Source organism: Nipponia nippon, unplaced genomic scaffold, assembly GCF_047370975.1.
Source record: "Nipponia nippon isolate SJK-2023a ecotype South Korea unplaced genomic scaffold, ASM4737097v1 scaffold_13, whole genome shotgun sequence".
Classification (NCBI taxonomy): Eukaryota; Metazoa; Chordata; class Aves; order Pelecaniformes; family Threskiornithidae; genus Nipponia; species Nipponia nippon.
Genome location: NW_028262324.1, coordinates 11786274 through 11808335, shown reverse-complemented (window position 1 = coordinate 11808335; position 22062 = coordinate 11786274). Strand labels below are relative to the sequence as shown.

Here is a 22062-nt window from a genome sequence, read left to right as displayed (position 1 = left end):
GGCAGAGAGAACAGCCGTTAGCGGAGAAATGCGGGTGACAGCGTCACACAAGGGACAGGCAGGAGTGGGAAGTCCCGTCCCCGTCTCCCCGATAAACACGTCCCTCTGGGAAAGGACACGAAAGAACAGGAAGCTTCACACAGCAATGACTCACACACAAAATTACCCACCAGAAAAAGCTCTTTTCATTCTCATGTGAGCCCAGCTTCCAATCACAGCCTCTGAGAGAGCCAAAAAACAAAATTCAGGACCATTCTTTCCTCTTTATTCACAAATTGTTTAGGATGAGGAGAGGGCACCTGGGGAAAGGTAGAATTGTATTTTCTTTTTCCTCTTTTTCTAAAGGAAATTCAAACGTCCTGGGAGAAAGAGGGGGGAGGATCCAGAGAAGAAAGGATTTTCCGGATTCATATGAAAAGCACTCAAGGAGCATGAACACAACGATGAAAATCACATTTTTAAAAAAAGGTATAACTGGCACCCTTTTGACTTAATATAAAAAAAAAAATAATCTGCTTCTGCCTTCCTTCTTCTGGTCTTTCAGTTATTTATTCACTTCTGTTCTGAAGGCATTTGCTTTGTTTTTCCCCATTTCTTCCATTCTTCTGGTACTAGTGTGTCCTGGAAAGAAAAATCCAAAAAATTAACTCTTCCAGGCAACAAAGCACTTGCTTGCACAGTAAAAATGTCCCCAGACCCCTCATTCTCTCTCAAAGGAAGCTTGTCAGATAAGCTTCTCAAGGGAAACTTATTGGGGTGATAAAACCAGTACCGCAATGGAAGGGAGGACTGAATTCAAGGAGGATGGAAATGGTCAGACAAAATGAAGGTTAATTTCTGGTGCAAAAGGGATGAACGAGCCTTGTAAAATACAGAGCTGAACAAAAAAACAGGGCTGAACGCAAAGCCTGCGGGTACCTTAACCACTCCTCTACTTTAAATAGGGCCCATCTATCCACTTGGAATCATCTGGTCCATGTAAACACAAAGAAAAGATCTTCAAGTCCCCAAGATGAAGTAATCTAATGTGGGCACAGCAGACCCATCTTTTTGGGGCCCTTTTCTCTTCAAGACACCAGACACAGGCATAGCTATGGATGCTGAGCACTTGACAGTCCAGCCCTAGAAGCTGGTAACAATACAGTCTTAACTGACATGTATCTGGAGCATCACAAAACCCAGCAATAAGGAAAAATGTTTGTGACTGCGCAAGGCAGCAAAACCTAACTTACGCTTTGTGGATAGTTTATTTGCAAGATCTTCCAGGATTACTCACAGCCCACGGGGAATTAAGGAGTTAACATACCAGGCTGAGGAACAGAAAACATGCAAGCTGTGGAGAACACACTTGTGAGGCATTTGTTAACAGGCCACTAAAAAGTTGAAACCACTGGCCCACAGCTATGGTAAAAAGAAGCGTCCAAGGACCAGAACAGCCCCAGCAAACACAGCCAGGGTGCAGCCAGCATTCATCTACTAGAACAAGTGACAGCCATCTCCAGTTACTTGTCATAGCTTGTTCTGTGCTCAAATACCTGAAAACACGCCAGGGAGAGAACAGATAGTAACAGGCTGCTTTTCTATGGGACACAATGCCAAATTCTCCATAGGTGATTTTCATGAAACCATCCTCCATACTATCTGATCCGCAGACAGGAGCTTATACCACAGTGCACATCGTTTTTGCGACACAGCCACCCACACTGGTTTTGTTTTGCACCACAAAACTGAGCTCCGTTCAACGCACTCTGTGCATGTGTGCCTGGAGCACTGACTATGAACATGAGAGAAAGCAGATGCTCATGAAAGGTACCAGTGCAGCATGTTGTGATTTCAGTCCCATCACAGGACTTGTCCCAGATGCTCTCTCCCTTCCCCAAAATAAAACAGTGCACTGACCGAGACATGAAGCCACACACACACACATTCAGAATTGGGCAGCATGCAGACCAGCAGGCAGTCCTGCCTCCTACGCCACTGTGGATATAACAAACTGGGACCTTACCTGCTCAGAATGAAAGGAAACAAAGCGTTTTGCACTGGTAAATGATAATGGAGACCTATCAGGTGATTGTATTGAACGGAGGGGGCTGGCTGCTGCTGCTGCCGCTGACTGAGCCATCGTCACCAGTTCAGTCTAACAGGAGGGTGAACCCTGGATTGAGTCGTGTTCTCAGCTGAATGATGTGCTGCTGACCTGGCTCTGCTGCACACAGAGCTCTCATCACCCCAAGTGAGGATGTAATTCAGCAGTCAGAGTGCCGGGCAGCTGAATAACCAGAATACTGCAGATGGGCATAGGCAGTACCAACAGCAGGATGGGAACAGCCCAGATATCAGCCATTTCCATCATGTTCTCCAGCCGACGTTACTAATAATTAATTTACAGGAACAACACTGCTTAAACTAGGTTTATTTCATCACTTGATAGCTGCTTGGTGCCCAAGACAGCATATTCACATGTGCACATATTACCATACAGACTTCAGATGATTAAGGAAATCACACAAAGGCAATTTAGTCTCAGAGGACACATACTGCTAATATGCAAACCCAGCTGCAGCCAAGGACACCCAAGGACTGATTTAAAGCCCAATAAATGATGTTGGAAGGAAGCAGCTTCAGCTCAGATACCTTTTCGCACAAGGAGTGAGGGATGATGTGAAATGAAACAGGCAGCATGCCCAGGAAAGGCAAATTCCAAAAAAGGCCCTTACTTCTAGAAGAGCTGGTCACTAGCAAAACCCCCTTTTACCGCAGCGTTCTATACTTTGCCAACCTACTGCTCTGCTCTGCAGCGATCCTGCCAAAAGGAGAGAGGAAGAAAGGTTCAGAGAAGGTAGGAAGGAGGAAAACAGCCCTGCTTAAGGAGCCAGAGCCAGCGACAGAAATGCAGAAAGCAAAACCAGGCCTTCTGGTAACTTCTGCAAAAACATGGCTTATACAGTCCCCCTTCCCACCCCCGCCAGCAGTCCCCATAGTGGAACAGCAGCTTTGCCTCAAAGTGCAATCTAGTTAATTATCACTGCACTTCAACATCTGAGACAGGCTACCAGCACGTTAACAAAAAGATGTCTGTTTGAACTTTAAAGTCATGTACAAAGGGTTTAACTTTAGCCTAAGGTAGAAGTTTTACTTTCAAATTTGCCATTGTAGTTGCAGCTTCATGTCATTTACAGTGAAAAAGCATACAGACACCCCCTGCAGTGTTTTGAAGTAGGAACCAACCACCTGCATTTATGTGCTAACAGAAGCCCTGGTTGAGTGAAGACACTTAGAAATAAGCTTCATTGTATTCTTTTTCCCCAAATCTGTATCCTAGGCAATCTGTAATTAATAATGATTTTATCATTACTCTTTAAATTAAAAAGGAAATATTATTAAATGACATAACATAGCACCGTTGGCAACAAAATCCCAGTAGGAACTGTTATGCTAACAAGAGAAAGTGCCACAGTGGAGAGGGCTGGACATCCAAGGCAGCAAGGCTGAGAAAGCTGGGAGGATGGAACGGAAAGGGTTGACTACAATAATCATCCTCCCTGCTACAGCCATGCAAGTAGAGATGTTTTAAAGACAACAAATCAATGCAAAACCCCTGAAAATTATATTCCTGTGGGTTTTTTTTACGGCTCTTGTCCTGGTTTTAATACAGTGTAATCAAAAAAGTGAGAACCCAGGGATATCTATGCAAATAGGTATGCAAGGATACACAACTCCTAGTGGCTCAAAAAGGGGAAAGCAAGAAAAGCACAGGTTTGACAGCAAAGCAGGTCAATAAGATTATCTTCAAAGCCAAACTCTACATTAGTACAAAAGGGCTAAAACATGAAAACCCCATGTGGCAGAAGTGAAGGAAAGGGAACGGTTTGACCTCTAATTAACGCACTGTATTGGCAGCTTGGGTCAGCAAACTGCCTGCAGGCTGCCTAAGCCATGGCACATTCACAAGACACTGCGTGGCAGAAGACACAAGTGTGAAGAATCAGTCCAATGCCAGTACAGAAATGAACGTTGTATCCCTAACATTTACCAGAATTTTCCCTGTTTTTGCTTGTGCGTGTTGCACTTTGTCTGTTGCTGCGCACCTCCAATAAGCATCTGCTTCCCTTTTCTCTGTAATAACCCCTTAGGTAGGAGAAGACAGCACTAAGATACCCCCACCTTTACCTTCCTCCTCTTGAAATTCATCTCACAAGCACAGCTACAGAAGAGTTGTGCCTCTTCTGCATTTATAGTGGCTTTTGTTATCTAACAATACTGTAAGAGCTTGATATATCATGTAGTAAAACAAATTTGCCAGTGAATGCGTCTCGCCAAATGTGGGTTTCCCCGTGTCAAAGTGCACATACTTCCACCCTTTGCTTTCTCCGTGTGCCTGATCGCTTCAGCAAGCGGCCACGTGGACCATTCTCTCTGAAGGAGCAGTTAGCTGCATCTCGGTGAGAGCAGCTCCTTGCCCTAATCAGCAGGAAAGCAAGCAGGACCGAGCAGCCCATCCCCACACACAAGACCCAAGAGCCAAAAGCAGCCTTCGTTACTGTATCGGTTACTGACACACGATAGCATCAATGTGATCTCCTCCACATTGATTTTAAAAGCAGCTCCCACCAACGCATCCCATCCCTGGCTTACCGTTTTACTGCTTTCTGAGCCAGCATCCTGTTGCCTGCCAGGAATGTGACGCCACCCAAAATGGCCAAGTACTTCAGAGTCTGGAACATGTTGAGCTGAGTCCAGTAGACATACATGAGTCCCAACATTGCTGTGAAAAAGAGACAGAGCCCATGGCTGAAATTGCACGTCAAAGATCAATGACTCGTTATCCTCAGAAGAATTATTACGTTGTACTGCCAGGCCTAAGCATTGGTTTTCTCTGAAGCTCTGAAATGGCAGATCTAAAGACTATACATTATTGCCAGGGGAAGAAGGCATCTGAGTCTCCATACTGGAGAAAAATGTGACACTGACGGCTTGCAACCAACCCTCTTGCGACAGAATTATGGACATATTATAGACATTAAGGGCTATTAAGGAGGATACTCTGGATTTCAGTAGAGGATATTAACCTTCACACATGTGTAGAAGCTTACAGCTTTATAAAGCTTCCAAGGAAACTGGCTTGGATTAAGCAACATTCATTTGGGAAACAGTAGATCCAATGTTCTCCCAACCTGCTACGCTCTTGAAATTCTGTCAAGACAGTAAATAACCATGCAACCAAGGGCACAATAAAATTCATGAAAAAAAACGGTCCCGCCAAAGAACAAGAACAGCTTTCACAGGAAAAACTTTACAGAAAAGATATAGACAGCAGTCCTGCAGGTTTCAATCCCCACAGAAACTCCCTGCTTACAAAGGATAAACATGCAATAAAGAAAGTGTGACCTCTGGAAATAAGAAGTTCTATTAAGTACAGATAAATGGTGTGTGAGAGGAGCCCTGATAATGACCGCTGTTATACAGGTTTATCACCATATTAACAATCATGAAAAGCAGGAAGGCAGATGAAAACAAGAGAACAAATGTTATGCTATTATGTCATTATAGTTAATAGACCGCAAGCCCATTAACCAGCAGGGCTCTCAGCTGTAACTCTCAGGTGAGAAGGTCAAACAGAGCAGAAAGCCTCTGACACTTACCAGCATGTCCCATGTGAAAAACAATGGTGCTGGGAGCAAAGCTGAAGTTGGAGATGTTGGCACCTATCTTTATCCACTAAAAGGAAAAGAAACAAAACCCAAGTTACAACAGCCTTGTAAACAGAAGCTTTTATTTTAAACTTCAGTATCTTTCAAGCCTGTTTGCTTTAATTTCTTCAATGAATACGGTGTACTCTCTACAGAAGCACTTGTTTTCTATCACAAGAGGACAGAGTAGTAATTTTGCTAGAGATAGCACTGTTGAGCTCCGATAGTGAAAATTTCTCCTGCTGCTTCTGACTGACCAAAGGCAGTTCCTCAATTATCTTTCTTAAACTGATAAGAGAGTATTGCTCCAAATCTACATTCTCCAGAAAAATAAACATTGCTATTTCTACCCAGCTGAATTAATTTTTAATTAAAAGACAAAAAAGGTAAGGTTCTGGTTTTGGACTCAGCAAAAGAACAGCTATAGATACAAGCTGTGTGCTCATAAAAACAATTTTAGTTTTTAGAGTACAAAAGAGAAAGGCATGAACGATGGAAAACAAGAGCAGTAGCAATGAGATTTTTCATTAAAGTGTCATCAACACGTATATTGTGAACTTCAGAGACCAGTGGACACGACTACCTGAATGCCAGCTTTCAGCGAGACTAGCTAATGGGAAATTACTGCCAAGCAAGTAAAGGGATCGGTTTCATCCTCCAAATAAGGAGTAATTTAAACTTGCCCAGATGAGAGTTTTTCTATTGCACTAAGTTCAAAATGCTGATCTGATGATACAGCGAATAACAGTAGATGTTTCAACTACAGACACACAAATACCCATTACGTCCATAAATGGGAATCAATCTGATAGGATTAAGTAACACAGATGTTATGATGGATATATTAAGTGTGAGGCAGAATCACTGCTTTTTTTCCTGTGGGAGTCTAACGATAGGTATAACTTAATCTGCCTGCTGTTATTCAACATCCCTAGCAGAGGCACACTGAAGAAACTCACCCCACCTACTTCTACGTGGCAGCAGCCTTTTTCTGTTTTCACTATAAACTCAAAAAAAACCCCAAAAACCCAACAGTTTAGGAAAGAGACAATACCAGACCAACTCTCTGCACTGACATTTGCTAGCTACGACTGCAGCACTGCTGTGCTAGTCATGATTAACCAAGCATTTCAATATGAAGTTTAACTGGCCAACCTCCTAAGTGACCTTGGACTGGATGGGAAAAAGTTTTCTTCTTCTGTGGCCCAGTTCACTCACCAGAATGAGCAGCAAAAGCAGGGGGGAAAGAATCAATGCTGTGAAAGTGTTAGATACCACAGTGGGAGGCCTCTTCTCAGGTTCCCTGAAGAGGTGCTGCAAACAGACAAAACCAACTCATAAGTAGGAGTATTCCAACAGAGCAGCTCCTCAGCTCCCCAGAGGACCAGCTGCAGCCCTGGTGCTGTTCCCAGATGTTCCTCTGGAGGATAAGCATTCCTCTTAAGGCAAAGACTGACTCCTTAAAGTAGTGTCTATTCCAGTCTCTGCACATCTGATCTCTGGCACAGTTAACTTCTCCTTGCACTCACAGAAGCACTTGTTAGCTTGTCATCAGCACAGATGGCTGGAATGAAGCAAGAGAAATCTTCAGAGGCAGAGCGCTTTCTGCGGTGCTTACCTAATCAAATTTTCATGTTTGAATCTTCTCAGTGACACCAGTTGCTCTCTCACAGGTAGGACACACAGCTTATTTATTCATGCTCCAGAGGACTACAACAAATTTCTTTCCATTAAGCAGTAACTCTGGTCTTCCTTTAATTACATTACTTACACAGTATTATTCTTTTTAATGAGAGATGACTTTTCAAAAATAAATTACGATGAGAATAAATAATACTAGTAGGACTAGCTCCCCCATCTCTGCACATAATTTTTGGTTTTGACTGTACCTGGATTTCAGGTTTGGGAACAAAGAGGTTCTTGGACTGGACTGTGGATGGTGCGTCCTCTTCTGGGAACTTAATCACGACATCAGCCTGAAATGAAATCGTGCAGCCTCATGAAGTTTGATCTTAATGTATTAAAAGTTGTATAAAACCTGTACCATTACTGTGGCCTATTTCCTTATTTGTCAATCTATGATTGGCATGATTTTTAAAGGAAATGAAGAAAAAGCCACCAGATTTTTTAAGAAGCAATTTCTCCTAAACAGAGGCAGTAATGCCATTCACCCATCACTAAGAACTGGACTTATTTCCAGCGCAGCAAGCACAGAAAGGCTAAACCTTGAAGTGCTTGCTGTGAAATTACAATCAAACCCATAAATGTTCTGAAGTTTCTGTTCCACCACATGATGAAATGAACGTTCATTTCTATCTTGCTTTGATGCCTACCTAAAAACTTAAAATGAACAGCAAACCTCAGAGCCCATAAATGGCCAAAAGGATTCTGGTTCACTACAAAGAACAAAACATTTGAGCTTTTTTCTTCCAAGCCTGCACCATGCCCTCCTGTTAGACTACCAGTAATCTCAAAATGACATCACCACACTTCCAGCTACATACCACATTCCACAGGATTGGATTTTCCAGAGTGGCATCTCCAATTATCAAGTAAAGAGTGTAGGTACCAGAGGCAGAGTCAAATTCAGTCTTTCTTTCAGAGGTATCCAGTTCAAACTTGTATACGTTCTTGCTATCTGGTTCTGCAACAAACACTACCTCCTGCCCAGTCTTTTGGTTGTGAAGTCGGACAAAAGTCTGAAAGGAAAGATCGTAACATTTCTGGAATATCTCATAGTGCGTTTAAAAATGCCAGCGAAATAAGAGATTTACCCCCAAATCAAAAAGCACAACATTAACAAAAGTTGGAGTATAAACTGGGAGCCCTGGTGTCTAGATTCCTGCAAATCAGCAAAGTTCGTGTCTCTGAGTAACGACATTACCACGGGACCAAGACCGCCCAGTGGCCCACGTGGGGTACAGGGCAATATACTGAATGTTACTCGACAGGGTATATGCAACAGTACACAAGAGGGATGCAGGCATACATGGTTTTTCTTGGTTTTTTTCCCCCTTTTGTTCTATTTTATACAGAAAAAATAAAATTTTAAAGAAAGTCTACATTCAAGGACTTTTTCAGCAAGCAATCTATATTAAAAAATCAGAACTGTGCTTTTACAGTGCAGGCTACCTGCACTCATTTTGTTGAGTTAAATAAGACACAGCACGAGAGCCAGAAGAGGCTTCATTTAACATACAGCCAACAAATGAACTGAATCCGCTTCCCATCTACCAAGCAGTGATCTTTCACAGTCCATGTCAGAAACATAAGGCTTCTCAAAACCCATCAAATGTTTTCAAGAGCAACTGTCACCTCAGATGCTTCAAGATGGAACATCTCAGTGACACAGCAGTGACAAAAATTTGCCCTAACCTGGTGAGGGATGAGTTCAGCTCCACTGTTCACGTCTATCAGCTGGAAGGATAAAGCAAAATTCTGATGGCTGTCAGCAGTGAATGAGCCCTTGGCTTTGGCTGGGTAAGCTACCCTAAGAGGAAAAAAAACAGAATTGAGGTGATCTTCCAAGAGAAGGCCTGGCGCTCAACAAAACCAAGGCATGCAAGCCTGTCTAGCAGTACTGCAGTCTACTCAGCATAGATGAGCTATTTTATCAAAAAATCAGGTGAACTAACATGTCTTGCTCTTCCATCATAAATTTAATTAAAAGAAGTGAACAGAATTTCTTCAGTAGGATTTTTGTGAGCTACATACCTTGCCCATTTTCAAGTAAAATAGTTGTTTGTTATAAGGTTCAAAGGAGCACCAGAAGAAGGTGTTGCTAATACTACACCCCACATTCCATTCAGCCAACGCTATGCTACAACCAAAGGTGTGATGGCAGCAGAACAGAAAAAACAGACACTCAAACTTCAGCACAGGAAGGCTGTATCAACACACACGGAGGGGCCTCAGTGAGGCTGTGCAACCTAAGTCAAATTCCATACATTACATTCTAACTGATGTCAGTTAAAAAAAATTACATTAAGTTCAAGTACACCTAGCAATGGTACAGCCCCACCCCCCAAATACAGCATACATGTATAGTGTACATATAGAGCATCTCTACTGAAGCCCAATAATACCAGAAACATGAGCAGAATTCTTTTAACTTGCTTTCGCTACGGAGAGGTACCAACAAAGGAACAGAAGAGACAGGTTGCCTGCCTTCTGTTAGTACTTATTTCAGTATTAAGGAAAACCACCTATAAAAATAATCAGTATTCTCCCAACGAACTCACAGGTTTAAGAGAAACAGTATGGGTATAACTCTGTAGTTATTCCAATACAAGATTCCTCTGGTTTAGCTGAAGTAGGTAGAGATCAGAAGACCTCCAGTCTAGAGCCAGAGTTGCCCCTTAAAGGATCGCACACACTGAGTCGTTTTACCTGGTTGTTTTTGGTGCAATGCTCTGATCTTTATCCACAGTAGAAAGATCTACATTAGTAATCCCAACTTCCGTGGAAACTTTTACTTTCAGCTGCAACAAAACACAACAGCAAATTACTCAAAGCACTCTACATATACTAATTATCGTCAAGTTCACTGCAGAAGCTTTAGCTCTTCTGTGCCCTTCCCCAAAGAGGGTCTTACACTAAGCCAAAGACTGAACCTAATCTGAACAGAAGGATCTACAGCAATTTACCTTCTGGCAAAGCTCCTGCATCAGTCACTAACCCTAACCCATCCCCTTCCTCCCTGCACAAGCAGCCAGCTCTAAAGACACCAGCTTCTCAGTCATGCTGGAGTTAGCTTCCCTTTGGAGAACTGTTTTTAATGAAACAGTCCCACTATCCAGATCCAACTAGTTTTCCTTTTGAACTAGCAAAAACTAGCTATTAAAGATTACATCACATATGATACAACTTAAAACTGCATGCGCATATGTACTTCTGCTTACTGGGTAGCAATTTGAGATGAGAGGGGTCTCCGGACAGCAACCAGTTATGCCTTTGTTGGCTCCTAAAGCCTAACAGGTTTCTGCTGATTTTATTACCAGCAGGCAAGAGCCAAAACATTTCTGCAGACCTGCACTTTGTTCAGCAAGCCTTCCTTCGGGAGTCACAGCATTAATCACTTAGTGCAAGGCAGCCAATAAGGCCCTGCCATTTATCACACTCCTTTGTGCTAAGTGCACTATAAACCCCAAGCAGAGAAACGGCTTCCTGCCCTCTCCCCCGTCCCAAACCACAGACCATCTAGGCACTGAACCTCACTGGCTTTGACCGATTTCAATCCTCCCCTCAAACATAAGCAGTTACTGCAGTCTGTACTTTTTAATTAGCACATTTGTTCTCACAGCTTACAAATGCTCCCCTGGAAAATTAAAGTTTCATTGCCAAGATATTTTTCATCATATACTACGATTTGTTATTACAGGTTTGCTCATGTGAACCAGCCCCACACCCTCACCCTGAAAAATAATTCACAGGGAACCTGTGGGAAAACTGTGTAAAAACATAAATCAAACCATTCAAGTCAGACTTCAAACACAATCTTGGCAGTTCCTTTACAGCAAAAAGTGTAATTTAAGACAGAGGTTACCCCTGAAAATGGATCCATTAACATGTAGACTACTCAAGGTAACTTTAGTAAAGCCTTAGTTTGTCCCAAGATGGGAGCAAAGAAAGATGGACTAATGAAATATTCGTTTTAAAAAAGTTACGTGAAGGCAACTCAGAGCTGCTGCACACAGCCCCTCCAACTGAACACTACACAAACATCTCTCAAATATTTTAATGCCAGGAAATGTAGTCTCTGCCTGGAGTAATAACCCACTGGTTTAGCTCATTACTGTCAAAACGATGGTGCATTAAGGACAATTAATGCTAATAACAGTAAGGAAAAAAAGCAGTTCCCCCAGCAGTCCTCCCCCATAACAATGTGTCTTATTAGAAGCGGTTCACACAAAGCTGCCCCAGCATTAATGCATTCCTACCGGTACCTCTGTGTGCCAGCAGCGAGCTTAAGCAGGACCAATCAATCCCCTTTTGACACTCCTAAGTGCCATTACTACTACAATGACAACATCAATTTGACACACAGAGTAAAGGTCAGCAGTTGTAAATAAGTGTCTTCCTCCACTCCAAGATGACCATGTTAGAAGACTTTAAAAGCTAATCTTTTCCTTAAATAGGCGATCGAGGGCAAAACCTAACCCCCGGAACAGACATCACTGGAGAAGAGCATTCTCGGCTGCTGACACTGGGGCGACTGTACGAATAGTCACAGAGGTTACATTCTTCTCACTGTAACAAACTTGAGGAAAGTAAAACTCTGAGTGTTTATATAAAACTCCTCTGCAGAAAGGTGTGGTATAACAGCTTTTGCCACCAAAAAGGGGGTATGTATACATGAAATGACTTCATTTGCATTTGCTTTGGTCACTGTTCCTCCACTAAAGCATCACCATATACACAGTTAGGAGATGCCAAAAGACCCCCTTGACTCTTTTCTAGGGCTGTAGAGCTCAGATAAACAGATGACAACAAATGCTCGGCTTCCATACATCAGGCAATCACCAGACAACTGCTAGCCAAGACTTGAGATTTACAGACTCAAATCTTGAATGCCCTGAAGAACTAACGTTCTTAGTAATCATTTTTGCATAGCTACTTTGGGCTGCTATATAAACACTTCCACTGTTAGCCTTTGTTCATATGCTGTCAGATCAGCATCTAAGTGATAAATCAGTTTTGAAATTCAAACAAATCTCTTTTGATCATATTTTAATCTGGTTACTGGTCATAATCCTGTGTCAAAATCCAATGCATTACAGAAAAACATGTGATAAAAATGCCATACAACGGGCAACATCCTTAACAGGTATAAATAAAAAGCTGTTCCAATGAATAGGCACAGAATTAAAATGCCACCAAAAAGCATACCCACCTCAACTTTGTTAGCAATAAATCGCTTATCTCCATCAACACTGACAGAGAAATCATAATATCCACTTGCAGGTTTCACATTCATGAAGTTCAGCTCAAAGACGTCTCTATTAAAAAAAAAAAAAGGCAAGTTATCCTCTAGGACACTAACAGCAGCCTACAAATAGGTAACAACTTGCTACCAAGAAGTCTCCAAATATGCTAGATTAGGCAGGGAAACAGACAAACGCAGCACAAAACTAACATGGCTCAGTGCAGTGGGAAAAGAATTCTTCAAAGTGCCCCCAAAGACAGAAGAACGTTGCAATTCCCCATTCCCAATCAACAGAAAAAGCAACAGAAATTCACCATCACTACCAAACGCAACTACAGCGTTTTGAGTTTTCCATCATACAAACATTTATCTGGTGGAAGAACGCATAAGTAAAGTAAGTCTGACACCGTTGAAGTAACACCTGTTTGCCTTACAAACTGTAAAAATAAGATTATATTCTTACCCCGACAGATCAAATGCTGTCTGTTGAAGCACAGTGGCTTTGCTAGACGCAGACTTGGCGTAGTCGAGCTTTACAATAGCTCGAGTCAGTGGCTGGGACATAACATCGGTCACTTGTAGCTACAAGAGAAAAACAAGAATTTCTGTGAAACCCATTGTCCCAGAAGGAACGCAGGAGCACAGGTAACTCACTGCCCCTCTGCATTATACACCCACAATTCTCCCCTGCCCCGCATCCCAGATTCACCTAGTTCTTTCCAACGTAACTGGGAAAGCTAAAGTTTGTAATCAGCAGAGCTGACTTCCGCACAGTGCCTTCTCGAGGTAGTGTCTGGTAAGCCCTGGGTAAGCAGAGGTTCCTAAGAATCCCTTCATAAAAGCACTAAAACCCCAGATCTACTGGAACCGAGTCCTGGAGCTAAAGGTTGATGATGAAAGACATCACCTTACACATTCAGCCCAGACCTACGGCACTGAAGACTGAGCCAAAAAATGAGTTAAAATTCGGGGCTAAGGACTCACCCTGAGTACAGGCTGATGGTGAGACACAGCTGCAGGCCCGTCAGGGACGATAATGACAGGCACGTGGTAGCGGTTCCGGGATAAAGACCCCGCGGCACAAGCAACGCTGAAGGCCTCTGAGAGCGTCTCAAAGTTTTTCTTGCTAAAAATTGCATTCATCAACTGGATAATTTGATCCTAAAAGAGGACAAGCAAATCACATGTAAGCACCAGCACCTTACCACAACATTGCAAACTGGCTCAGTATAATGTTATTAATAAAAATATCATTCATAAAGACTGTTTAATTTCCCATTTGCTTTAAAAATAAGTCAAGTTATGAGGTAACCCAAAATTAGCTACCTTTTGAATGTCACATTAGCATTCTTATTCTTGGCTGGGAGGTTCCAACCACAATCGCTGTAATTGTACTGAAAACTTGCAAAACCAGAATTTGGATCTACCTCTTCAAACTACATGTTTCAGAACAGAAGATGCTGTCAGCTCAACTAGCCAGACTGCGTGCAGCTGAAAAAAGACAAATTTGGCTCCAGAAACCATGCAACTGTCTTCATACAGTGGAGAACGACTAGGCTAGATGTCCTGGCTGCCTGCCAAGCTGGGAGGGCCATGGAGAGGTGACGCAAAGCATCCTAACGGCTCTGGAAGGAGCCAGTCTAGGCCCATGCAGGCTTATCCCCTTCGGCTCAGCAGTGTCCTCAAGCTAAGAGGATTAGCTTTAAAGCAGTACCACCAGGAGCACAGAGCCAGCTCTGGCTCTGGGATGTGCCAGAGCTAATTTGTTCTCTCCAAAGTAGGAGTGGGACGGAGTCCCCCAGCTGTTTTTCCAGTCTGACTTTGTAGGGTTAGCACCTCTGCGCCACACTCCACAGGGTATGCCATATTATTCAGGTTCTTCCATTACTCCCTGCTAGTCTGGAAAACAGAGGGTTTGGTTACCTGTACTTTGATCCAAGCAAAGGATTGTGGGTTAAATTCTAATCAGAAGTGAGAATAATCAAAGACAATCCCAAATAAAGCAATAGGCATACAATTTAGTAACCTACAAAGAACACTTGTGAACGAAATCCACTGCATCTCAAATTTTCACTCTCCTACCCAACGTACATGACATAACTAGAGAAAGCATCCAGACAGATGCTACAAAAAACTCCCGCATAGTGCAAATCCTGCAGTGTTTTTCATTTATTTGGAGGTCATGGCATAGCTCCAGACCTTAATCGGCAACTGACACTAATTTAAATTTGGGGGGGGGAGAAAAAACAAAAGGGAGCTATTTTTTCAAATACTACATGTTAATTTTTAAAGAGTTTTGTGGCATTCTGGAGGCACTCTCACCATTCACAAGAGATAAAGCTTTAAGCCCCAACAATAGCACTTCTGACAGCACAATTCTGAAACAACACTAAACAATTTTCCTTAATTGGTCTTTTTTTTAAACATCATTTGGACGCTGACAGTTTGAATTGTGTGTAGCAGAATCACCACCTCAAAAATGACATCAAAATTACTTTACATTAGTCTGTTTGGCAGCAGCATGGAAGAGAGCCAGGAATGAACTCAGATGTCTTACACTGGCTTCTGTCTCAACCCTGCCACTTTGGCTTGTGCTTTAGGGAGCTGCCACTCTCAATCAAAAGTACATCTAACTCAGTTAACTTGTTGTGGAAAAAAAAAAAAAGTACTAAGTGGATAGCTTGCAGTAATGATTTCTAGCTTAATCAAGATCTAAAGGAATTTCCAGTCTTTCATTTTAGGCAACAAGTTTTTGCATTTGGATTGCTGTAGGCCGATGATACTAATGTTGTCTCCCTTTTGGGCATCCCAAACTAGGGCACCTCTGTTTCCTCACAGGTAAATAACATTTGCAAAACACTTTGAAATGTTGGAAAGTGCTAGACAAGTGCCAAATACCAGAACAAACTCTGAAACAAGAGGGTTTCTTTCAACAGCTTGTCTCAATAAACAAAGAAAAACTAGGCCTCACTTGCAATTTCCTTCTGTACATTTGAAAAAGAAAAAAATGAACCAAATTCAGCCTGTGATCTTGAAGGTGGAATTTCCTCCTAGATTCTGTTACTTTGCATTCCTTCTGAGATGTCCCTTTTCACTGACTGTGCTCATTATTTTTTCCAGTAGAAATTCTACCCAGTGATACCAGCCTCTTGCGCTGCACAACAGGGACTAGGCAGATCCTTTTTGTGAGCTACAGTGTGCAAGGGAGGAAAAAGCAGATACAAACCTCCTTCATTGCTGGCTCCGTACCCACGTGGTCTGACAGCTTATAGGCAGCAGAAACAAACAGTGCAGTAGTCTCAATTCCTTCTTCAAACTGCAGATAAACTCCACCCAAGTCATCCAGGCGAGCAACAAGATCCTGACAAGAGTTATTAAAATTTAAATTGCATTCTAGTAGATCCACAGAAGTTAACTCTACTGTTAGGCCTGTAATCAAGAGTATCTGTATGGGATCACTGAGGTATTTTGTAATAGTAATTTAGAAACAGGAAGAAAAAGAAATCTTCAGTCTTTAGTGGATTTAATTATATTTAAAAGTCACAACTTTCTGTGTTTTAGCCCACTGTGAAGCAGTTAAAAGTCCAGAAGAAATAGCTGCTTGAAAGGAAGAGCCAAGCCAACCCACATCATGCAGGCAAGGATCTAGCCAGGCTGGCTTTTCATTTTGTGTTTCACATTAATACATCTTTTAGTACTACAGACATCTAACAAATTCCCAAATAATTAGAGAGCATAGTGTGTTCCTACCTCTATCTCCTCAACAATGCCACTTAGATCTGCCTGCTGGGACAAGTAAGATGCCGTCTCCAAAGCCTGGATGGTTCTTAAACAACAACAAACAAAACCAAGCAAATTGTATGATTTTCCTTCCTTAAAAGCCAAGCATCATTCAAATCAAAGCAACTACAGTTTCTATTCTGAATGAAGTGTAGAAGAGCTGTTACTGCATTCAGTTGACTCAAGGCAATGAATCTGAAGTGATTTAGTGGAAACTTAGAATTCATTAGGGAACGCCACTTTAGCTGCATCAGTGCTGCAATAAACTCAGATTCAAAGGCAGAGAAGAAACCGAACTTTGATCCCTGCATAGCACAGATCCCCAGACTTGCTACTGAGGCTTCCAGGAATCCATTTTTTCAGTCAACAAAGCAAGTTTTAAAGTTTCCTCTTCTTCCCTAGATTTTAAGGAAATCTCTATTCTCTCCTTTCACAGTAAAATTACTTAATCCTTTGCTGATAAATGCCAAGATTCCTGCTGCTTACTGGCATGTTTTTTCCACCTCAGACTACAGGCATCCCAACCTACCAACAACAGGGCTGAGGAAGAGGATCAAGTCTATTGCAACCATAAATGACACAGAACGACGGCTGGGTATTAAGTAAAAAATTTGTTGTGAATCTTTCTAAAAGAGGAGGCTTCTTTGGGATGTGTCCTCTTTACTGACCATTATTCTTGAACTAAACTGAATACATACACTCATTTGCAAAATCACACAGAAAATAGCCCAAAAAGCATATTTTTCATGCCCCCAGAGGGACAATAACAAACTGGACAAACCCATAAAATGAAAACACAGCACCTACTCTACTACATCTGTATTACAAAAATTAAGCGTTAAAATACCCTTTACTCCAAAATGCAACTGCCTAGAGGATAAACATGCAACAATGAATCATTTCTGTCTGAAAGACTTACGCCAGCACATTTTCTTCTTTGCTAAGACGAGCAGTAAGAGCACTGAGTGCTTCCTGAGATGCTAAAGGAAGGCCAAAGCCACTCAGGGCCCCAACGGCGTGGAAGATCTGGGTGACTGAGGAATCCTCACTGACAGCTGCAAGCAGCAGCTCCCTGGTCTCATTGGAAATGGTAACCTGAGGAGGAACACAGAGAACACGCTGATTCACACTTGAAAAAACAAGGCCTTCTAGTCACTGCTGATTTCTTCCTGGAGCAACACACTTGACTGGTGAACTACTATGAGCTTTTGGGAAAAAGCCCTTTATCATTCATTATCTTTTAGTTTAATTAATTAAATACCTAAGTTTTGCTCTCAACTATCAGTTAGCCAGGATAATCCATGATTCAGATTTATCCTGGTAACCTGCTACTGCTTTTCACCTGGCATCACACCATTGTGCAGCAGCCGGCGGTACTGATGCAAAATGGGGCTTGGATAACCCACCCACGCTTCAGCAAGGGTGGCCTGCATTTGTATCCTTGCAGTGTTTCAACAGAAGGTTTAAACCCAAAGAGTTTTTAATCCACCCAAAGAGTTTTTAATTGACACAGCTGCTGCGAATTCTGTTAGTGTGCTGGGTCCTTTTTTCTTAGCCACCAATGTTAATCAAGAAACATCCCCTCAGAACTACTCAGGACCAAATACTTTCTTCATATCTTTACACTTTGCCTTGTATAGAGTACTCCCAGACACTTGCTAAGTTATTTACCTAAGACCCAACAGAGTACAACACACTGAAAGAAAGCAAAAGTAGAAGTTATGCATAAAATAAAACCACAAAAAAGATGAAAGTAAATATTTCCTTGGTATCATCTGTCTTCAGAGCTCAGGGCTCCAAACTCACCTCGCAGCCAGACAGGACGCGGATGGACTGCGCAGCATAGAAGAGGGAATCAACGCTGCTGGAGTCCACGTGAGATTTGATGAAATTGCACGCAGCCTGCGAAGAAACAGAAGTTAACTTACAGCAACAGTCTTGACTTAAGCCACTGAGAAGAGATTTAAATGATACTCTAAGATAATTTCATACACACTGCTGTGCATTTTTATACTAAAAAAGGCAAACGAAATCCCTAGTAATATTTGCGATGCAGCAGAGCCTAGAACCCCTCAGATCCTACTCTACTAAGGGCTGCACAAAGGTGGTTCCTGCTAAAAGAGATAAGCGATTTTCACATAAACTCAACTGCAACTCGAATTCAAATTTAAATTGAGTATAACTATAAAACCTATCAAAAAAGCCCCTTGTGTGTATTTAGTAGGGAAAGTCTCCCAGGGTAGAGAACAGATGAGCAGGAATTCTGCGGGCAAGCTTCCTTCCCAGCTGTATATCACACATGATCATTAATGGATGCAGAATATAGAATTTCAAAATTCAAATTCTGTCAAAAAACATAGAAAGAAAAGTTGAGTAAGCAGCTATAGTATGAAGGCAAGCAATGAGACTGCTCATTCATCTGTACCCAGTTTATTATTAACTGACAACTAGATAGATAGATCATTAAGATTCCATTTTAACCAGAAAATAACAAAGAATTTAACTGCTTATACTCAAAGACCAGTGATTTGTGTATGTGGAGAACAGGCCTTTACAAGTAAGACAGGATTTTAATGCTACAGTTACCTAGGAACACTGATATATGTTCAAGTGTTATACCTAGCTATTATTTTTACTATCTCTACCTTTTAAATAGCCTCACCCTGTGAAGAGGTACACTGTCCAGAAAAACAGTCTCATCACAAACCTCAAGGAACAAATACCTAATTACTGTTTACCTGCAGAGGCAAAGGCTGTATTATCATTGCCAAAACTAGGAACTATTAAAAAACCCAGCCACGCGGACATAGACGGAAGCAGCAATTCCCAGATGAGCCCGCAGATGACCAGTAACCGACCACAGCAAGGTGCTGCAATGTGGTGAACCACATCATCTTCAGGAGCCTCACAGTTAAGAGTCTGTGGTGCAAATGCACAACGCTTAAAGACAAACTAAGTCCAAATGGTTTAGAACCACTGAACTAGCTAAATTTATGAGGAAAAAGCACACTTATGTTTACAGTTCAGGTGCACAGGTAAGCATGCACGTGCGCATAAGCAGGTACACTTATGTAAGCGGGTTGTTACGAAGACAACCTGCAACATTTAAACTAGAAATGCTTAAAGACGTCAAAGGGCAGTAAGCATCACGCTGATACCACAAGCCTGTTTCTAGTCTGCACATAAGGGAATATATTTTATATACAAAAATAGCAAGATCGAGTAACCCGGCTGAATTCTGCGTTGGAACTGAAACTAAATAAGGAGAGCTCTATTTAACAGCACAGCGAAGCAAACATGCCACAGGCAGAAAATCTTTTTCACAAAACAAATTGACAGCTCCAGTAATATCACAGCAGGCTATGGAGGAGCGAGCCCTGATACCACCATTTAGAGGCGGTAAGTGTAAGACAGCCCGTGGCACGTTACTGCCCAGACAAAGGTGCAATTTATCCAAACAGCACACCTGAAAGATTGTCAGCAATTAGCAACGACTCGCACTGGTAGCTGCTAAGAACACAACGTGTGTACACTTTACGTTTTCTTGACAGTACTGTGAAAGCAGAGCGCGACAGAAACACTCGTGTTGCCTCATCTTCGGCTGCTGCGCTGCGCCTACAGGCCCTCAGCACGGCAAGGCACCCTTGTGCGGAGCCGCAGGGCCTCGGGCGCGCAGAAGCCGGTGCCGGCGGCGGAGGAGCGCGGGCTGGGGGAGCGGCAGCACCGGCGGCCGCACGGGCCCTCAACCGCTCACCTTTTCATCCGCCACCCGCACCCCCAGGCTGTCGAGGCCCACGATGGAGTAGTAGGCGGCCTGCACATCGGCGAAGGGCCGCTCCAGCGCCGCCCTCAGCAGGGCCAGGTCGCGGGCAGTGAGGCGGTGGCTGGGGGCCAGGGCCCGGGCACCGGCGAGGAGGAGGAGGAGGTTGAGGGCCGCCGCCAGACGCAGCCGCGGGCCTGCGGAGAGACAAGCGAGTTACCCCGCGGCCCTTCCCCGCCGCGCCGCCCTCCCGCGGCCCCCTCCCCGCCGCGGCCCGCGCCTCACCCGGCGCCGCCATGATGCCGCCCGCCGCCTGCGCCACGGCGCCGCTTCCGCCCCGCACCATCGCGCCCGCGCCACGGGGGAGGCGGGAGGGACGGCGGATTTTGCGAGGGGGCGTCAGCCCCACGGGCGCCCGCTACCGACACCGCGAAACTGTGTAGAAAGAGCAGAACGCGGAGAACGGGCGGGAGGGGACCGGGCGGCGGCGGGGCCGCCCGAGAAGCGGCAGCGACGGCTCCCCTGAGCGGCGAGAATGGTACGGGCCTCCCGGCGGCCCGCGGGGGCGGCCCCTGGCGAGGATGTGGGCTGCGCTGATTGGCCGAGCCGCCCGCGACGCTCAGCGCGCCATGGCGTCTTAAAGGGGAAGCGGCGTAAAGGCCGCTGCGTCCATGCCCGCGCCCATGCCCATGCCCATGCCCATGCCCATGCCCATGCCCATGCCCGCGCCCATGCCCGCGCCCATGCCCATGCCCATGCCCATGCCCATACCATTTTATATCACGCCATACACTGCCATGCCAAGCTGCGCCGCGCCATGGCGCGCTGTGTCACACCGTGTCACGTTGCATGACGCAGCGCGTGCCGTGCGACGCCCTACCATGCTGTTTCACGTCACACTGTGCCATGCCGTACCCGCTGTGCCGTACCGTGCCACGGGCCGCGTGCCGTGCAGCGCTGCGTCGTGCCGTGCCAGCCCGTAGCTCGGCACCTTCCCTGCAGCCGTGGTGGGAAGGCGCTTGCAGCCCCGAGGGAAGGGCAGTGGTCTCCTGGGGCATCAGCAAACCCCCAAACGCCCTGGGACTCAACAGAACAGCCACCGAGCAACGTGGGGCTGCTAATGCACCCGGGATGCAGTTACCTCTGCCACCCCTGCGTAACCCGCAGCGGGTGTCAGCCTCTCCCATCACCCCCCGCATTAACATCCAGCTCTTAATTAGAGCTGACCGCCACAGCCAGCCTCTGGCAAAGCCACCGGGTCCTTGGCTGCTGCTTGCCAAAAAGCTTTCTCTTCCTAGCAAAGCAGGGGCAGAAAGGGCAGTGCCCCGCTGCACGCTTCCCCTGAGGGGTGGGCGACCTCCGACAGCCCGGAGTGGGCATTTCTCGTGAGCTTCATCGGCGAGACCCCGGGAGCGCTGCCCTCGCCCCTGGCGCGGGTTCGTGGTGAGGGAGGGAGAGCCCCGGGCAGCCGCGAGGCTTCAGGAAGGGCGTTTGCAAGTGACCAAGTGAATCTGTGTGGCGCTGCTCGCTCACGGAGGCATGTGAGGTTTAAGGGATTGTTTCAGCAATCCCTGCTTTAGGGGAGCCTTATTTTCCATTCTCTTCATTTTTTCCCACTTGTTTTTCCCTAAGTACCAAATTAAAAGAGTCAGAAAAACAAGTGTAAGGTTAAACCCCTGCTCTGCTGTGCAGAAACCAAACCTCTCAGTTAACCAAGCTGGATTTCCCTGAGGAATAAATAGCACCGTCTATTTGCCCCGTGTTGATTATTTCAGGTGACTCTTGTGAATGGCCACAGCCACGCTATCAGGGACCCCAACTTTGTCCGGTGAAGCAACGGCCACATCAATGTGCAAAACAGCTTCTTCCCCACGAGCCCCTGGGGACGGGCAGGTGGGCCGCCGGGT

At 44.4% G+C, this 22062-nt stretch overlaps 1 protein-coding gene across 2 annotated transcripts; it reads right to left on the bottom strand.

Moving 5' to 3' along the window:
* Window positions 1–243: 243 nt before the first annotated feature.
* On the bottom strand, window positions 244–20710 carry RPN2 (ribophorin II). Of its 2 annotated transcripts, XM_087749735.1 has the most exons (18): window positions 20441–20710; window positions 20150–20352; window positions 18202–18297; window positions 17315–17490; window positions 16366–16441; window positions 15842–15976; window positions 13600–13776; window positions 13079–13197; window positions 12583–12688; window positions 10080–10171; window positions 9066–9180; window positions 8195–8389; window positions 7580–7666; window positions 6909–7004; window positions 5643–5718; window positions 4636–4765; window positions 2718–2803; window positions 244–621 (listed from the first exon to the last, which is right to left on the bottom strand). In XM_087749735.1, the coding sequence occupies exons 1-17, from the start codon at window positions 20499–20501 to the stop codon at window positions 2752–2754; spliced, it is 1992 nt and encodes a 663-aa protein (XP_087605861.1). In that variant the 5' UTR covers window positions 20502–20710; the 3' UTR covers window positions 244–621; window positions 2718–2751. The 2 variants fall into 2 exon arrangements, with proteins under 2 accessions (XP_087605861.1, XP_087605862.1); XM_087749736.1 differs by lacking the exon at window positions 2718–2803 and having other exon boundaries at window positions 20441–20709.
* Between the last annotated feature and the right edge of the window lie 1352 nt (window positions 20711–22062).

Excerpts from the sequence above, each read along its gene's own strand:
- RPN2 (XM_087749735.1), bottom strand. The coding sequence starts at position 20,501 with ATGGTGCGGGGCGGAAGCGGCGCCGTGGCGCAGGCGGCGGGCGGCATC. Across the intron at positions 16,442-17,314 it reads AAAGAAGAAAATGTGCTGGC|AACCATCCAGGCTTTGGAGA; the intron begins GTAAGTCTTTCA and ends TTGTTGTTTAAG. Across the intron at positions 7,005-7,579 it reads TTCCCAAACCTGAAATCCAG|CACCTCTTCAGGGAACCTGA; the intron begins GTACAGTCAAAA and ends GTCTGTTTGCAG.